The sequence below is a fragment of the Panthera tigris genome, chromosome A1 (assembly GCF_018350195.1).
Source record: "Panthera tigris isolate Pti1 chromosome A1, P.tigris_Pti1_mat1.1, whole genome shotgun sequence".
Taxonomy (NCBI): Eukaryota; Metazoa; Chordata; class Mammalia; order Carnivora; family Felidae; genus Panthera; species Panthera tigris.
Genome location: NC_056660.1, coordinates 142,615,100 through 142,635,463, shown reverse-complemented (window position 1 = coordinate 142,635,463; position 20,364 = coordinate 142,615,100). Strand labels below are relative to the sequence as shown.

General features: G+C 33.9%; 1 protein-coding gene across 1 annotated transcript in view; it reads left to right on the top strand.

The window, feature by feature from the left end:
• HOMER1 (homer scaffold protein 1) overlaps positions 1–20,364 on the top strand; it is a 134,939-nt gene that overhangs the window by 52,099 nt on the left and 62,476 nt on the right. Inside the window, exons 3-5 of the mRNA XM_015536535.2 lie at positions 523–654; positions 4,151–4,243; positions 14,396–14,535. Coding sequence (XP_015392021.1) covers positions 523–654; positions 4,151–4,243; positions 14,396–14,535 — 365 coding nt within the window. The remainder of the gene's footprint in view (positions 1–522; positions 655–4,150; positions 4,244–14,395; positions 14,536–20,364) is intronic.

Here is a 20,364-nt window from a genome sequence, read left to right as displayed (position 1 = left end):
TTTGTACTGTTCACGTGTTCAATAGATTTTGCTTTGTTCTGAAAATGCTTGATTTTCATTCTACATTTGGTAGTTCACCAAAAAACTGCTTATGAATTTGGTAACATGTTTATTTCTATTATTACTGGAATCACTTTGTAATCTGAATTTTGGAGGGCATTAACTCACTAACTTAACTGATTATATACTTTTATAGTACTGGCAGTGGGAAGGTACTTCTGTTAATATGATACAAAGTAATAGTTGGAATTTATTATGGTGTTCACCAAAATCAATATTTAATAACACCAAAACACTAATTTTGTAAGAAACTATGTGTTAAATAGAAATGATAGTGAATCTCAGTATCATGAATTTATACCACTTTGTGGGAAAAGAAGTAAAGTATATATTTAGGGGTTGTTTTTCCTTTGAGTAAACTCATTAGAAATCCTTTGTTTTTTTACAGAAGTAAATAGTCCTGTGTTTAAATGCCTGTTTGCTAACTTTTGGCTTGTAACTCATATTTATTTTATTTTTTAGGCAATAATTAATAGCACCATCACCCCAAACATGACATTTACTAAAACATCTCAGAAGTTTGGCCAGTGGGCCGATAGCCGGGCAAACACTGTTTACGGACTGGGATTCTCCTCTGAGCATCATCTTTCAAAAGTAAGTTAACTCATTAGATTACGTGGAAATCTTCATCTTCAAATCATAGGTCTTAAGTATATAATAGCAAATGAAAAGTGTAAAATATAGGAGAAATTTAATACTCTAGAACAATTACAGTGATTTTAAAGCAAGAAGTGAGAGATCATTGGATTTCACTGTCAATTGGGAAATAATTTATGCACATTAAAAACGGTCACCATTGATAGAGAAGTATTTGGGTGGTTAACTCTCTGTATGATAGTTCACATAACAGTTGGGGATTATCACTTCTGAATGGACTTTGCCCAGGGATTAGCACCTTAGTGGAGATGGTCTGCAAGAAGGTAAACAGCAAGCTCTTCTGAATTGTGAAAACGTAAGCTGATAGTGATACAGATTTCAGCTTTTTGACATGACAGCAGGCACTTAAGAATTACTTTGTTTAGGGAAAATGGTGCTTTCTCTGAGAATTACTTCAAACTCTGTAATAGAGGACAGAGTGGTGAGATCTAACAAACACATGAAGAGTTCCTGCAAGATACTGACCAAGTGAATTACTGTGGTCAGAAAGGCCAACAAAATACAGAACATCACCAGGCTAATTACTGGAAATAAGAGTTGTCCTGCGTACCAGCAGCAGCTTGCAGTGTTTATACCAGCAGTGCCTTGTGGGTGTCATCCACAAAGACTAAGGCAAAGGAAACTGTCTCAGGATAAGATACTGGTCAAGGAGATGAGGAGTACTCACTTGGCTCATCAGATTTTATGCTCACCAGACCCAAAGATTTATTCTTTGAACTTCTCTATTTGAAATGTTCAATTAAAAGGATAACCCTACCTTTCACAATAATTTGATGCCTTTTGGGAGTTACAAATGTTCAGCTTCAGGGTCATCAGACTCTTGTAGGTATACACTGTTTATGTTTACACTGTAAGCTATTCATTACAGAAATCATTCTGATGCTTAAAAATAAGTTCTTTTTAAAAATAATCTTACATTTTTGTGAATATTTATTGACTCGTGGGTATAGTTAGATCAATAATTGAAGTAATCTTTGCTTCCATTTTTTTTGGTTGTAGACATTACTTAACATGGTTGTTTTCAAATATTTTTATTACCTTTAATATAAATTACAGTTTAGGGACCAATTTTAAGGCTATTTTAACTTTCGCCTTCATGATTATAAGTCCATTCTCTGTAGGATGATGAAAATGAAAAAGTGTTACTGATTTGTTTTCTGTTACACCCATCTTACTCTCTAAATACATTTCTTGGACTGTGGTAAAGGTATGAGTTCTAGATTCAAAGTATTTCAACATAGCAGGGACACAGGTATCCAGCTGAGCATTGCCCCTCCGGAAATAATCCCCCTAGGAAATTACACATTTGTTCTAATAATTTTGCCATTACTCAGATGGAACCTTTTTGGAACTTCCTTTTGGAATTGTCTATTAAAGTCTAGAGCAAAAAAAGTTGATATGTTACCCTTGCTAAATTTCTTGACAGGAACTAAATTGTGGATTAATTTCTCAAATAAACTTGTATGAAATGATTTTTGGGCATGAGTAATTTTGACTGCAAATTAAGTTTTTGTCACATCTTTGAGGTTACTGGGCAGCTAGCTAATGTGGCAAAGTAATAGCTTATTAAATTCTGTCAGTTATACTGTATCCTTTCATTTGATCTTTTTTTTTTCCGAGAATGGCTTTTATATTTCAAGAATTTTTCCTCTTTAAAGTTAACATATACTTTTGACCAACCTTACTGATAGTGATTCCTAGTATTTTGAGGGAGAATCTACATTAAATAAACTAGACTTGGCTCCAGGAATTATTCACTGGACTTGGCTCCAAGAGTTGGTGATCAGTCTCTTCATAATGTTTTTGTCCAGAGATGACAAAATCATGATTTATTTTCCATGCTACCTTAAAGACCGTTGTTGCTGCTTTATAGACTATAGGGGATCCCAAGGAGTTTATAATCTTTTACATAAATGAAGCAAGCATGTAATTATTCTGGCTTATTTTATCATTAAAAACCGTAAGTGAATCAAAGCATTATAAGGGTTTTAGAAAGTCTGAAGGCAATTCTAGACAAGGATCTCTCAAAATAAGAGAGAGTAGCAGTATTGAGAGAAATGTTTGGTCCGTAGGGTTGATGTATGAGGAAAATTGCAACTGTGCTTGGATTGTTAGAGTGCTTACTAAGTTGTATTTTGTTACCATGGAAACGCAAACCTATAAAAATTAACAGTAGTGTGAGCCTTTATGAAGTTGAAAGAGTTTTAAACATTAACTATGTTGGAATGCTAGATGAGTGTAAGAAAAACTGTGTTCTACTTCAGATTACATTGAGAGAAATTAATTATGGTTTCCTTTTTATTCCATTTACACAAGTGTGAATGAGACCTTTTTAGCTTTGTGTTCAGATTACTTGAACAGAATACCTCCTTACTTGAAAAAGGAGTAGTAATATACATTCAGTTCCCTGATCTACAAGTTACAGGTGACAACTTTAATGTAAGAAGGAAAGTTGTAATGAAAACTTAAATTTTAGCCTTCTTCCAAATGTCCAAGGCAGGTTAGAGTACAATGACCTTTCCTTCCCAAGTTTTCCTTCTCAATATCAAAATGAAATCAGGGTTGGCTTATGGGGTTTGAGTAGGGAACCATAATTTCGTATTTTAATTACAAGCTCTAGCTGGTGCTTTAAGTTGCATAGAGATTTTTGACTTTTTAATTTGATTATTGTGTAGCCTTAACTTACTCTGAGAATAATGTAAACTAGTTTCCACTTCCAAAGCAGTAATAGATAATCTTTGTGGCTCTGACATTTCTAGATTACTATGGATTTGTAGGAATTAGCATTTTATGTACCATAGTTTGTTGTTGTTGTTACCAATTTTAAAGACCTTTGTGGAGTTCGTGTTATTCCTCTCTGCTGTTGTACATTAGCTGTTTAAGAATCTTTGGAAATGAAGTTTTAGTAATGCCATTTAGCGATAATAGTAAATGTTGCCATTTATATTGTTGAAAATAAAAAGCCTCACATAATATGAGAGTTTATGTTCCAGTAAAAGTTAAAAGCACACTCCAAATACCGAGATGTTTATGAGTAAATACCTAAAAGATTCATTTTTTTCCCTGTGATAAACAAAGTATGCTAATCTTTACTGATTCCACTCCCATCCTATACTCTGCACCTTGGTCTTAGTAAAGTATATCTGAACACTGAGGAAGAGACGTAGATAAACTAGCTGACCTCAACTTCTAAGTTAGTTATCATGATGTCTTTGACTGCAGTTTGTCCAAGGAGTTTGTAGTGTACAGATAAGTGTTTGGTAGTAGATTTCTTTTTCCTTCATTTTCGTATTACACCTATAATTGATTTATGGCTACGTCGCTTGTGTTAAGAGTCAGTTATTCAGCAATTGAAAGAAAACCAAGGTAAAAGTGGGCAGTGAGACCTGTTTTTATTTTATTTGGTTAATGTATATAGTCTTTATACATTCAGTTCGCAGAAAAGTTTCAGGAATTTAAAGAAGCTGCTCGACTAGCAAAGGAGAAATCACAAGAAAAGATGGAACTTACCAGTACACCTTCACAGGTGGGTATTTAATTTCTATTCCTATTTTTGAGCCTTACTCATTTCCGATGGTATCCTTTATGCCAGGGTTACATTTGGGAAAACAATGGCAAATTTAAGGTAATTTCCAAAGTGGATATAGAATATGCCCTTCACTTAATCTGTAATAGTGGAGAAAGGTGGTTTTTTTCCTGTATGCCAATGTCTGCAAGAATCTGGGGAGGAAATGAGTTTAATAATTATAACTCAGATTTTTTGATGTGCATATAACTTTAAAACAATCATGTGTAAAAAGCATAGATTGGCCTAATGTTTTATGTTCTGTGATGGTCAATCACAAGAGGAGACACAGGAGAGGCTCAGGAAAATGAGTTTATTGTACTCACAGGTCTTAGAAAAAGGCGGCATAGCATACATCTGAGGGGCACATAGGGAAGCCTCAGGGTGGTCAGGAGGCAGAAAGCAGGAGCATGGGAAAAGCTGAGGCTAGAGCTATATTGGAGTTTCCTTGGGAATGGCAGGGCAGGGTAGACAGTTTATTTGGCTTGTTGAATAATTTCTGTAGGCTCTAAACTTATAGGGTATTCCCTTGTTGCCTGGTATCTGGCTCTGGGATGATTAAGACAGAGGAATTTTGCATCCTGGGTGTTTGGGCCAGATGAAGGAGGTATAGCTCTTCGTTGGTTAGTTTGCATATCAAAGGCATGCCCCCATCTTACCTCCTTGCTCTAAGAATTGGCTAGCCAGAAAGGTTTTTTTTTTTTAAGATGTCAAAATGTCAAATACATAGAAAATTAAAAAAAACAAATCTGTTTTATTTGATTTTAGTCTGTTTTACTTGATTTTAAGTGTAATTAAATCTGACAGTTGGGACATCTTTATACTTAGTACTGAGACCCAAACAATTTTCCTTTAACAATTGATTTAATACTGTGACTTGCCCATCATAATCTTCCTTCATTTGGAAATTAATTAGATCTCCGAGTTAAGTTCCTTAAATACTCCTATTTCAGTACTTTTACAGAGGTTTTAATGTACATGGTATGATTCAACTTTTTTAATAGGCTTTTCTAAAATTAATTTTCAGGGATGCCTAGGTGGTTTAACCAGTTAATGTCCACCTCTTGATTTTAGGTCAGGTTTTGATCTCACAGTTCGTGAGTGCCAGACCCATGTCCAGCTCTGTGCTGAAAGCATGGAGCCTGCTTGGGATTCACTCTCCCTCTCTCTCTGTCCCTCCCCCCACCTCAAAAATAAATAAAATAAAATAAATTTTTATTTAAATTTGTGCCCTAAGTGTAGAGTTCAGGTTTGGGCTGGGTTCTTGTCTATAGTAGTTGTTTTTGAAGCATACTCAGGAGTTTACATGAAAAGGAAAAATCAGATGTTATAAATGTTTCTCTGGAATATTGTCAGTAGTAGCAGATTTACATAAAACTTGAGGAAGTAAATCGGAGTTGCCTGGGAATTTAGTGACTAGCCATTTTTGAAATTTTTTTGCTCTTCACCTTCCACCTCACACCTGGCACCCCACTGGGTTTTGATAAACCCTACTGGTATAAAGAGTTGGGTGGGTTTTTTTGGTTTTGTTTTGTTTTGTTTTTACAGAAAAAGAGAGCTCTGTTAACTATGCTTAAAGTACATATTTCCTCATAGATTAAAGGTATGCCAAGGCTCCATTGTACCTCCTCAACATTTGCATTGACCTGGAATAACATGAATGATCATTTTGAAACTTGCGTTGAATCTCTCTTCCCTAAATGCTACGGGAGTTAGAGTATACTTTTCATAAAAACCTATTTAAAGTTTAGTACCAATACATGTTGGGAACTCCAGGTCCTCAGGTGAATGATTCTAGCATTGTAAGAGGATATTACAGCACATGCAGTTAGAGAATAAGCAAAGGACTCCAATAAAATTATAATTGATTACACTTGGCCGTTGTACTTAGTTCTTGTTTCTCTGATCATAACATGTCTTTATTTAATTGGCTATGAGCAAGTTGCTGGTAAGATATCTGCCCCTCTTTGGTGGTAGGAATGTCTTTAAGCCTTCACTTTCATCAAAAGAGTATATCCAAGATGTTTATATATGGAAAATACTATGAAATAGAAGGACTAAAAAAGATCTTAAGTTCATCAGTATTTGAGAGCCAAAATACACTGACCTTAAGTTGTCTTTTCAAAACATTTGAAGTCTGGTTGCTAATTTGATGTACAAAGCAGAGTGATATTTTAAAAAAATATACTTATTTTCATTTCCATTTTCTCCCCCTCCTTTTTGTGACATTCTCTTACATATGTCATTAATATCTCTGTTTTACTTTGAAATATATGACTGCTGGCCACTCTGATTATACTCATCTGGAGAGTAGAGTTTGATTCTCCCTGATTTAACCTAACCTGCTAAATTAACACTCTGCCTGAAGAATAGACTACTACTCAGGAATTAAGGGGATCAAGAAGTTAAATGGAATAATTGATAGTGGTAGTCACTCAGTTGGTCATAGCTCTTGAAGAGTATGGGTTTTCAAGTCAGACAAACTTGTACATAATTTTTTTTTTTTTGTCACTATGTGATCTTGGGAATATGGCTTCACCTAGGTCTGTTCATACATGTGTAACATGGCAATTACATACTTACACTACAGGATTGTTGGAGAGGATAAATATGATAATGGCAATGTCTAATGATAATGGCACTAATGTAGGTTTTATAGCCTGTCTTTTTTTAATCTGGGCTCCAGCCCTTACTAGTTTTTGTTTTTTGTTTTTTGTTTTTTTTAATTTAGGCAAGTTATTTTTTTTAATATATAAAATGAGAATAACAGTATCTCCTAAAACTAATATAATACTGTATGTTAATTATACTGGAATTAAAATTAAAAACTTGATGGAAAAAAAAGAAATAGTATCTCCTTGGAGGGTTGTTGTGAGAATTAAATGAGGATTACAAAGTGCTTATTATATAGTAAGTGCTTAAGTGCTAACAGCTGTTATTGGTGATGTGGCCTGCATCAGAGTACCCTGGAAAACTTATCAGAACACAAAATGCTGAGTCCTACTCCTGGCATGTCTGATTTAGTACGGCTGAGATGGGGCCTGAGAATTTACGTTTCTGATGACAGCATTCCAGGAGATGTGATCTGGGGACCACACTTTGAGAAGCAGTGCTGTAGACAAACTATTCCTCATCCCTAAGGGCATGTGATGAAGAGAGTCGGGCATTTAGAACCGAGTTAGCTGCTTCCCCATTCTTAAATTCTTGGGCTAAGTTTGTACACTTGATAGAATGTGTGGTCATGTCAGATAGTCTTTATATTGTCTTTATCAGGAAAACATCTCCAGGAATAAGTTGAATCATGTATTTGTTGTTAGTCTGTTTCATGTCCTTCTTTAAATAACAGACATTAATTTAGAACTTCTCCTCTTTTGGAGATCTTCTCTTCTTGTGTTTCCATGGGAATCTTTTAATAATCTTGACATAAAATCAAGAGTGATGATTGGCTTTAAAAGGGGCTACATAATCAAAATAATGCAATTTTTTCTTCACTGGAGTTTAGAAAAAAATAAGTTTTAGCTGACAGTTCACTAAGACTTTTAAATGGAGTGAAATATTAATGCATTAGTTGTTTGTAGTCAAACAAAAGTTAGGTTCCCCCCTCCCCATATAAATTGTCAGGTTGTGTAGTATTGGATATGTTGTAGCCTCTTAATCTATATTTAGACTAGCTTTTTTCCTCAGATTTTTAAAAATTCACTTTATAGAAAAAGTAGAATATGTCTGTATGTGTATATTCAAAGAAGGAACAAAGTTTCTTTAGCTTTGTTATAAATACCATAATTTTTTAATGTTCATTTTAATGGTAAATTGTATTTACTCAAATGAGGCACTGTTTTTTTGTAACTGATTGTTAGTATCTCTGTGACTAGCTATTTGATCTTCTACAAGTCACTTGACCTGCCTGGGTAGTAGTTCTTAAATCTGTAAGGTCAGAGGTTTGAATTATATGATCTCTTTGGACATTTCAAATATAATAAATCTCAAATACTTCAGATTTTCTTAAAAAAGGATGTTACTTGCTATACATGGATTTTTTTTGAAAGGTGGTCTGTATTAGCCAAGTGTTACTACTATGAACTGTATTAGTTACATATCTAGCATGCAAATATACCATTGGAATTAGCAAATGCCTATAAATTAATGTGATAATTTCTTACTATCACATAACAAAAGTGGTTTTACTGAGCCAGATAGCTCAAAACAATCTCAGGAAAGGTTCACTAGAATTCTCTGGATATTATGGTTTGCTGTCCAAAGTAAGGACGGTGGACTTAAGAGTCTCTAATCCTGTTACTTGCCTCAGTGGAGTATTTATCCATTTCTCTATTGGGTTTACCTCCTAGGTGTTTGCAGTGAGAATAGAGAGGAGGAAATAGATATGACAATGTGAAATTGACCGAACTTGGAGGAAATACAGCAGTTGAAGGAATGGTGAGGGAGGCTGATAAAACAGGAGCTGGATGTTTTTGAAACTTCTATTGTTGTTTTGTAGCATGAACTTCAGAAGATTTCCACTTCACATACTGAATTTGTATCCTAATTGAGCATCAGGGGATGTGTCCTGTATGTAGTTAGATATTTTGAATTGGAGGGAAGTCTCAAGAGTCACCAACAAGTGAGTATAGTTAAAGCTCTAGGAGAGAATGACATCATCCAGAAAGAAAGTAGAATGCAAAGATAGGGGAAGACAGGGTCAAAATTGTCATTTGAAGATTGTCACTTAAATTGAGGAAGATACAGGGAGAGACACTGAAAAGTGGTAGGAAATGAGCCAGCAGGAAATGTTAGCACAGAAGTCAAGAGAAGAGCATTTTCAGTTGGAGGCCATGATTTGGCAGTGTCAGAGGGGGGTTCCAGTAGGATGAAACTTAAGAGTACTTTAAACCTAACTGGAGTTCATTGGTAATTACAGGTGGACTGTCGGTGAAGAAAGGACAATGCGAAGTAGTTTCTAGAATTAAAGGAAGTAGAATTGGTGACTTTAAGGTATTCTTGAGATGGAAATGTTTGATAGTGAGAATAAGGTCACAAATACTTGTTTCTTTTCTATGAGGAGAATTAGAGTCAACATGATAATCTCTGGAGGATGTGAAGCTAAGAATATTTCTTTTATGTATGTGTGGGAGTGATTTGATTATGTTTTTAAATGTAAGGAAGGAGTCAGTAAAGGACAAAGAGAAGAAGAGAAAGAATGGATCATTGATGGAGCATTGTGCAGGGGAAGGTAATGTAAGCGAGGAGGTTAGAGACAAATGAGCCACTTCTTCATCGGAGACAGGAGGGAAGGATAAAAATGAATTCAGATACAGGTAGGAGGAAGACCGAGGAAACTCATGCCAGTTTATTTCTATTTTCTCTGGATGGAAGAGTTGGGTCATTCACTGAGAGGAAGGACAGCTTGAAGAGAGAGGAGGCTTGAACACAGATTTGGAACAGCTGTTAGGTAAAGTAAAAAAGAAGAGTCCAGTGGGAGTAGTAAGTAAAATTAAAGCTTATTCAGTATTTCAAGAGCATAATTGAAGTCAGAGCTCCGGATTATTTTCATGACACTAATCAGCATACCTCACAGTATTTTCTCTCAGCACTTGATAGCTTGGGCACGTAAGAATAGAGAATGATGGTTCAGTTGATGAGAAATTGGAAATTGGCAAGATAGTTATTGTGGAAGGTAAAGGAATCCTCCAAATTGGGATGATGCTAGTGAGAATATCATTAAGGTGATTGGCATTCTGGTTTTAGGCTGAGTGTAGAGAGATTGCACCTCACAAAGTAGGATAATTGCAGAGGGCCAAAAGATACCAGGTTAAAGAGCAGGTTAGGTTGAGAGGATAGGAGGTTGTACAGCACCTATTACCTGTTGGAATCAACATTAGTAGTTGATAAGTTAGTGAAAAAAGTCAGTTTCGATGATGAAGTTTTTAAAAAATCCTTAAAAATTTGTAAAATAAAATTCAGTAATACTGTGTTTTATGTATTTGCCAATATTTTTATTTAAAGGTCAAGTGTTCTCTTTGAATATGAATCTTGATTGGAATTCCATGTTCTTTCTGACACAAACCATGTTCATTAATTGTCAGCAATTTCCTGTTTTCCTTTAAGTAGAGCTGACTCTTGTCACTTGCAAAGAAATCTGAGTATGATAGATTTTTATGTCATTTTTCTGATACTATGTGGGTAGCATATAATGTATGTTATGTAATCGTTTATTATATACAGCGACTTCAATAGTGGATTTTATTTTCTAGTCATTTACCTGTTAGTCATTTCAAAGCATGTAGTTTGATTTTCATCAAAATAACCACTCTAGGTTTGCATTCAGATTTTATTAATTTGTATAATATGTAATTGAACTATATAATGATATGAATACAATTGGCATAAACATGTTTGGGACAGATACAGCTGATTCTTGGTTATCATTTAATGCAGCTGGTAGGTACAAGAATATGCAGAATAGAGATTAACCCAGTAGCACTGTGCATCAGTCCATCCACTTTACATAGGGAAGGAAGAACATGAGTTAATCTAGAGTCAGGGTACAAAGAGACTCTGTGGTTGTCAGAAAGTGGGATTTCAGAGATGGTGACCAGGTAAAGGGAATGCTTTGTGATCGTAGACATTTATCTTAACCTTATCTTCCTTTATATATCTTTTTGCCCTTCTGTGTCTCTTCCCTAGCATTTTTTTCCGTATCCACAGCCATGGGAACTCAAAATCCTAAGGTTGTCCCTCAGTTTTTCCTGTCTGAGCCTCTGCCCAGAAAAGAGGATTCTCATCTTCATTTAAATACAAGCGACAGGAAATAGAATAAGTCTTCTTTGAATATTTGTTAAATGATTAAGAGAAGAGGCTCTGTTTTACTGAAGTAAGAAAGGATGAAACTGTAACAGGAATTTTAATTTAGTCTAGTGGGGAAGGGCAGTGCCATCACATCCTTCCGGCCCACCCTCCTACTACAGCACAGACACGAGAGAGGAGGTTGGTGATACTACCCTAAGGCCTGGAGAGAGAGCCCAGGTCATTTGTTTTTCGTGTTTTACGTTTTCGTATTTTATGTTTTACATTTTTCCTTTCTCTTATCACCTTTGGTGTATGTATATACATACATACATATATCAAAGAAGGTATTGTGTGATAATTTTTTCCTTAAAATGGCCATATTAGCTTAAGAATGTCTTTCTAGGGGCACCTGGGTGTCTCAGTCAGTTTTAAGCATCTGACTTCAGCTCAGGTCATGATCTCACTTCGTGGATTCAAGCCCCACATTAGGCTCTGTGCTGACAGTGCAGAGCTTGCTTGGGATTCTCTCTTTCCCTCTCTCTCTGCCCCCTCCCCACTTCGCTCACTCTCTCTCTCTCAAAATAAATAAATAAACTAAAAAAAAAAAAAAGAATTAACAGCACTGTAGAAACAAAAAATGGAATGTCTTTTTAAAGACAAATTACCCTTTTTTTTCTTTGAAAAGTTTCTAGTCAAATAAATACATCTCCAAGTTTTTTATTTTAATATTTGAATTAAAGATAGAAAATGTTGACTTGATGGAAGGTACACCTTTAGGGACACCTGAGTGGCCCAGTGGGTTGAGCACCTGACTATTGATTTTGGCTCAGGTCGAGATCTCACAGGCGTGAGATTGAGCCTGCATTGGGCTCTGCACTGACAGCATGGAGCCTGCTTGGAATTCTCTTTCTTTCTCTCTCTCTGCCCCTTCCCTGATTTCTCTTTCTCTCTCTTTTTCTCTCAAAATAAATAAACATTTTTAAAAATTACACAAAGTTTAGATTAAAAAAGAACTAGTTTGGAATATGTTAAATAAAACAACTGTGCTATTTTCAGCATATATGAAATTCCTGGAAAGTTTCACAGAATACTTTTCACTACCTGTGGGGCAGTTAAAAGTCAAAGGAATCTCATTTTCCTTTTATGCTCCTATGCACTGTTGGAACTCTTTCTTAGGATTTTATGAATTTTTAACCTGCTTTAAAAAAAAAACATGCTCTGGGCTTTTTGTTTTCACTTTAGATATAATGTCTAGGGCAACTAAATCTACCTTTCATTAAATATAGCTAATATTCAAGTTTTCTAATGAAAAGCTTGTTGAATTACGATACTGGAATTGTTGCAGCCTCGGTCCCTTTCTTCCTCTCCTTCCTTCTTCCTTTTTCTCCTGCCTCTGAAATGGTTTTTCTACTTCAGTAACATCAGCTTTCCTAATCCCCCCAAGACCCATGCACCCAAACACTCATTTTCCCCCGAAGGCAGTGAGAACCAGAAATCAAACAACTGTCCCTCTTTCTTCTCTCTCTTTTAATCCTGATCTACTTTTGTCCCTCACACTCATATCAGTCAATTCTAGCAAATCTCTAGGTGAATCCTTAGTTGCTAATGCTGGTTATGCCCTTTCCGGTTAACAATGTAACTTGTTTTGTTCTCATTTCCACTGAATCAACTTACTGTTTAGCTGATTGGACAGTCCACCTTGATTATTTTAGTTTGGTTTGGTCTTTCTTGGAAAGAAGTAGCTCTGATTAATTTCTTCTTGCTGCTTAAACTTTTTCTGGCTGATTCACGTGATCCATAATTGACCTAGAAGTAACCACCTTGGATATGGTTTTATGTTGTAACATTATACTGTAAACCTTATTCTTGGACTGACCATCAATTACTAGAAACAAAGAGGATTTAGGAGAATGAAATTAAAGGTCAATATGGAAATTCCATTAATAATTGAAAAATAGTTAAGTGATAAGGTGGAATCAAGAAAGTAGCCTTTTGACTTTTAATAAGCTTGTATAATTAATAGCATTATGGTATAATGAGTTAAAATATTTACATATGAAATAAAATACATACAATTTAAAACCAGAAGCCCACAAAAGAAAGTTACCCTCACCACAGTAATATTTTCTATATTCCTAACATTTCTCCATGTGCAATATTTTTAGGTAAAGTAAATAAACTATCATAATCTAGATATTTCCTTATATTTACATATTTTTCTAATTCTAAGCATTTTCCTGTATTACACATATTTTTCTTGTTGGTTGTTTTTTTTTTGTTTTGTTTTGTTTTTGTTTTTGTTTTTAGAGTAAACTCTAGAGTAGAGATTCCAGTCCAGTAGAGATCAGGAGTCATATGCTCTAGGAACTAAACCAGGTCAGGTGCCTGTCTTGTTTTTATTTGAAGAAAACCTGTATTCTTTCAAGTTGGCAGATGGTGACCATACCTACCCACTCTCCTCTTGGACACTGATGTTTTCATTTTCTTCACTAGCATAGCCTAATATTTCAGTTGTAAACTTTCAGTGCCCAGAGATCCCAAGGGGTCCACAAAGGTGCACTTTAATGATCCCATGCTAAGATTGCCCCTGGTTAACAGGTTTGTCCAATGAGCCCTCATTCTGATCTCTACTAATACCAAATTTAGATAATCTTATGATGCAGTGACAATAATAAGTGTCAGTTTAAGCTGCATTTTAAAGTCCACTTGTTTTCCAGAAGAATAAATTAAGTTTGCCTTGATAGACAAATCTTAATTAAAAGTAGAAATAAGACAGAAAATTTTGTGAAGAAAAATAATTCCATTATGAGTAACAGGCAAGAAAAGCTGAAATAAACTCACTTTGTATATGTTACAGAGAGATTTCTGGCTGCTTTTGTAGATAACTCTGGAACTGAAAAGTAGGGCAGATAAAAAAATTAAAACTTGATTTCTTTCTTCCCTTTGCCTTCCTACTTCCCCAAGTAAAATCACATTTTCTTCCATTTTTGTGCTATCTTCTTTTTCTTCAGTAATTCTTTGAATATCTTTTCTTCTAACCAATTAATTGCTTATATAAACCCAAAAGCTTTTCAATTCTTTGAAACTACATTTCTAAATTGTGTTATCTTTACATTTCTAAATTGTATTGTTTCAGATAGTTTTATGAGTTGCTTTGCTTTAAAAAATTATTTCTCCTTTAAATTTCCTTTTTTAAATCTTTGACTCATATTTCAATGGAAATATGGTTTGTAAGTAAACATACATCAGAGTCACTCTTAACTTGAAGATAATCTTGTGTATTTTAACAAAAGCATAACACTTTTATCCCCTACCTCCCTTTTTTTAAAGGAATCAGCAGGCGGGGATCTTCAGTCTCCTTTAACACCAGAAAGTATCAATGGAACAGATGATGAAAGAGCACCTGACGTGACACAGAACTCAGAACCAAGGGCTGAACCAACTCAGAATGCATTGCCATTTTCACATAGGTACAGATTCAATTCAACCATCATGATTAAGTAAAATGTGTAAATATGGAAACTTACTTGGTTTTAGATAAATCTTGCAAAGTTACTACCCTGAGTGAAAATTCCAGGTCAGTCTTTTTTTTTTTTTTTTTTTTTTTTTTCCTTTTTTACTTTTTTTGTTAACCTCAGAAAGGTTTTTATAATTTATAGTTTATGGATGGCTAGATGGACTGGAATGAACATTTCCTTTATGTAGAAAAAGGGCTACCTAGTTAATTGCAGCACAAATCACTTTTCAGTGAAACAATATCTTATTATAATATCTCTTCTACTCTTTTTTTTTTTTTTTTTTTTTTTTAACCACAGCCGTAAAAGGCCTCTTTGTTAACCTGGTTTCCACTTTCATCTGTGTTCTTGAGGGTTATACATTTTTTTAAAAAAACAGGCTTCCTACTCTGAAACTAAGCTTTACCGTACTCTTAGAGGTGATCTCACCATAGGATTTCACAGAAGGAAACAAGTTATTGTCACTTCTATTAGTGTTAATGTCAGATTTAGATTTTGCATATCAACTAACAGAAGATAAATCTTCACATACTTCTGAATTTTAAAAGAATTTGGTACTTGAAAAAGATACAATGTATCTTAAATGTGTTCTAAACCAATTACATTAATTATTTGCTATTCTGTGGTATTTTTAGGATGTAGGGAGGTCTGTGGAACTGTAGCCTTGCAAATGTAAACAAAAACCTATTAGTCACTGTCTTAAAATTAATTTTCATCCTTTGGAAACTTTTGACTAGGTAATTTTAAATAAAGTTAAGAGATGCACAACATAGGAAAACTATTTTCTTTTCAAGACCACTTCTTAAAAAATCAAATTCTTTAGCATATTCAGAAAAATTGTGAAGTGATAGCATCCAAACTCTTCCATGAGAATTCTAATTTCTATTGAATTTGTTGACTGTTAGAGGCAGCATAGATTATACATATCAGAGACAAACATTGAGAGACCTCATGGTCAGATTGAGGAAGAAGAAATTAGTTACAGGTTTTTTTTAAGAATGTGTGAGGAAAACTATTTGACTTTGAGGTATTCTAATTTTGTTCCTAAAATGCAGTAATTTTGCATAAAACAGTAGACATATCTTAGAATTATCATGGAGATCATGCTTTAACTATTGCAGTGTAAGCATATTCTCTTTTCTGTTGTTACAAACATTACTGAACACATGAAAATTTTTGAGTTTCCTGAAGACTGCATTTTCACATTGATTTATAAAGTACACACTTCTTTTGAATATACAATTAGAATTAAAGAGCAATGTGATTAGTATGTAGATTTAAAAAAATGCCAAGGGAAGGAAAAATTTTATTCCTATTAAATTTAGCAGACCCATTTCAAAGACTTAAATGCACTGCATATAATTACAAACTTGATTTCTTTGGCTAACACTTAAATGAGCCATGTGCATTGAATACTGTAGCTTTTGGAAATAAGAACTTTTATATTTAACATTTGTAAAAAACTGTTTCTGCATTATACACCCCAAATTCTCAGAATGTTTGTTTTACTAATCCTTTGTACTTGAATTTACTAACTAGAATTAGTCATCTATTGATTTTCTCTGTTCCTGGGAGTCTAATAGGACTTACTTTGATTTGAAGATACAGCTTCTTTGGTAGAATCTATAGATTAGCCATGGAGATATTTTGAGTTCTGAAAAGAATTTAACAAGTCATTTTAAGCTTTTAATTATGTTAAAGGTATTAACACAATCTTATAGTTCTCCTGTTAGAGTATTTTAAATATTCTTTAGTTTATAAGATTTTTGAAGATTATTTTCTGAACTGGTTTGATTTCCACCTGAAATAGAAGACTGAATGTTTTATAGCCAATGTTAGAATCCCAAAATAACAGAAGAGACCTTAAAGATGGTATAAACCAAGATCTTCCAAACTGGTAGTTTGAAATCAATTTAGGTTATTCATGGCATTCTGAGAAATGAAACATAATAAAATAGGAAACATCAGAGTAAAATTCACGTTAAAAGTAGAAACTTTATTTTAGTCATATACAGATTTATGTGTGTGCTCTGGATCATGGTGTAAAACATCCAAGTTTGAAAATGTGTACCTTTGACACATGAGGAGACTAAATCACAGAGGTTAGGTGAGTTGTGCTAGGTCACGTTGTTCAGTAGTAAAAACTTTAGTAGTAATACAGATCACCTTTTGACCCCAGTAGGTACAGCCGGTTAATAGTGTATTTTAGCTCCATTCCCATAACATGCACATTGTTGTCAGGAAGTTAATAACTTCCTGTCCTAGGAGAACTCTGTAGACATAGGATCAGTGTTTCATGAATTAGAAACACAAAGAATATTAAAGTAATCTTCACTTAAATCTGAAACTTGTAAGTGTTTACACTTGAAACACTTTTTTTTTTCCCGTGGCAAAGGAAGACAATTAAAGTCTATGGTTTTAAGGCTTATTTAGGCTATTTTGCCTTTTTTTCCTTATTTCAAGAGAAAAGAATGAACAAAAAATATTTTGCCAGCATTTCTCTGTTCTGCCGTCTTATTGCTACATAAGGAGCAAAACACTCGAATGTCTATGTCTATGTGTTGTCCTTTGTAAAGGAAGGATATGGGGAACAGTGATCTAGTTAGTCAAGTTAATTAAGAGTTGATGGTGTAATAGCACGTAGCAAGACAATTTGTGCTCTTAAAATTCAAACTGTATGCCTAAATCTCATGAATTAATTAACATACCAAAAGAAAGCCCTGATTTTCATTTGGTCCTGAAAATTTTAGTAATGTTGCTACAGTTGGCTCTTTACTCTCTGTAAGTTTTATGTACTTTTTAAAAAGTACTAGCTTTAAAGATATAAGCAAGATTTTTTTGTTCCTCTTTAAACTTATACAATTTTTCATATGTATATGAAAGAATACTGTAATGAACTCCCATTAGTGCATCACCCAGCTTCAAGAATTATGAAAAAATGGCTAATCTCAATTCATTTCTATCCCTGCACACTCTTCCACTTTTGTATTATTTTTAAAACAAATCTCAGACATAATTTCATCCACAAATACTTTTTAAACTACTTTTTAGCTTTTTAAAAACTTATTTACGAGGGTAGTACAGTTTTTTATATTCTCTAATTCAGTGGCATTATCAGGTTACCTTGAATTATTTACTCTTTGATTTGTAATTATACTGCTGAACTAAATTTTGAAATGTATGGGCTGTTAAATACTCCTTAGTCAAGTGCTAAAGTACTGTTTTATGCCCTTGCCATAACCTATGCAAAAACATTCTCACTGAGTAAGTTTCAATAAATTAATAAATTTATAATGTATTTATTTAAATGCTTTTTTAAAGTTTAGGGTGTGTAAAAAAGGGAGTTTGTGAGGATGAAAATATTCACTAATTTCTTTGAGGAAATAGCATTACATTTTATCTAACTTGCTATATTTTCTTAAAATATTTTTTAACCTAAATGATAAAAATCATTTTGGGACTGAGCAGGTATACACTGACCAACTGAAGTGTTCAGGGCATCCTTTGAGACCTTAGTCTTGGATTAGCTATATACTAAATGAAGAGCTATATGCTAATAGACCAGCATATACAATTGGGTGAAGGTTTTGTTTTCTCCTTCCAGGGAGTTATTGTTTCTTCATAACATTGACTGTATAGAATTCTGAAATTACTTGTTAGCACTTAAGAAGAAGAAAATATAGGATTTGTTTTTTTAAGATTTAAAGCTGTTTAAAATTCTCTTGGAAATAGTTAATTTTATTAGTGTCCTGGTGTTACAACGTAATACTGAAAACTAAAACTTTTTATTTTGTTCATTGTAAATTTATGCTCCCAAATATACAGGAATATGTTGATAAATAAGTGCTGTTACCATATTTCTGAGAGTCCAGAACAGACATACACATGCATTAGTAGTTCGTGAAACTATTTTTGTAGTGACGAATTTTAATAACGTTTTGGTTATCTTAATGGAAAAAAGATTCTTTCAAGCACTGATTATATTTACATTCTTTTAATGTTTCAATAATATATTCTTATGGTGCTGCCAGAACTTCTACATTTTGGGGGTACTGCATGTATCTTCTGTTAAAGAGATTTTTCTGCCACTTTGTGTGTTTCCAACAGATACTCATTAAAGGATGTATGCAGAAATATCACTCTTTAGTACATTGATTTTGCTTTAAATCAGTATAACTATAATTTTACTCAAATTTATGGAATCTGGGTGGGTTCATTTCATTCCTATTTAATAGATTAATTCATCCATTATCAGAGTTTCAGAAAGCTACTATTTTAAAACTGATGAGGGATTTTTGTACAGTTTCAAAAACTAAATTTCATTGGAAATGTTACACACAGTTTTACTTATATGTTAGAATTGTTAAGAAGTGCTTTATCTTGAATCAAATACAGTTTGTACTTACTCGAAAGATGATAGAAACAAGAAAAAAGTTTTGAGTTCTGGGGTTCTATACTCTCCACAGCTGTGCCTTCTGTCTCCCCCTCTAATGGATAGTAGGCAAAATTTACAAGATTTTAGTTGGGAACTAAAATAGATATAATTTCTGTGGCTGACTCTTGTTTGGATAAGATTTTGTGTGTATGGGGCGCCTGGGTGGTTCAGTCGGTTAAGCATCTATCTGACTTCAGCTCAGGTCATGATCTCGCAGTTCCATGAGTTCGAGCCCCGCGTCGGGCTCTGTGCTGACGGCTCAGAGCCTGGAGCCTGCTTCAGATTCTGTCTCCCACTCTCTCTGCCCTTCCCCTGCTCATGCTCTGTCTCTGTCTCAAAAATAAATAAAAATATTTAAAAAAAATTTTTTTTAAGATTTTGTGTGTAAAACTGGGACTTGAGTTCACAAGAAGTGCTTTATCATGAATATAATTATAGATGAAAATTTAAGTTGTAGGATTTCCCTTATAGTAACAGTTAAAAATGACATAATTATTGTTATTTTTCCACCATGGAACCTCAAAATTTAGAGTAGGTTTTTTAAAAATTAACTAAGACAGATTATGAAAGATTGTAACTTAACAATTTAGAAATGTCAGAATTTCCTTTACCTTGATTGTGAACAGGTAGCATTTTATAAGAGGTGCTATAGTAATTCAGTAATAGATACAATTTACATTCTCTGGGAAGTGAGAAACAATGTATGTATTTTTGAATAACAGGCAATAAAAAAATAAGAGTTTGGTGACCCAAAGTGTTTACTTTATTAGCTTTCTAAATAAGTATACTTAAATTTTTACTTTGCGTTTTTCAAGAACTAATCCTTATTCTCTTCTAACGTCTTCTAAAATATTTTGAAGAAAATGTGGAAATTTGCTGAAGCATTTTTTCAGGTATTAACACTTAATACAGGTTATTTGTAAGAAGAAAAATACTATTTATATGAGACAAAGACATTACTAATTCACCTCCATCAGGAATTAGTCCCTTCTCCTTCTTCCCCCTACCAGTATCATTAATGGGAAAGAATGTTTACTAGTCCATTCCAGTGATTGTGAGCTTCTATTTTCAAAATTACTAGCTGGAGTTAGAGGTGTGGTTATTCACAATGGGACAGATTGATCCTAGATTAACTATGATCTCTTCCCTGTAGAGGGCTTTTAAATTTCCTTTTATTGTTTCATTTCTGTTTTTAAAAGACCATAGTGGAGATTCTGTTGGAAGGGAGGTATGTGATATGGATAGTTCTGTTCTAGGACTTAGAGGAAAATGTTCTTTGAATTTGGCTTCCCATTTTCCCTCTTATTAGAGAAGTAAGGGACAAGATCAAGATGTGTACAGAGGCAGAG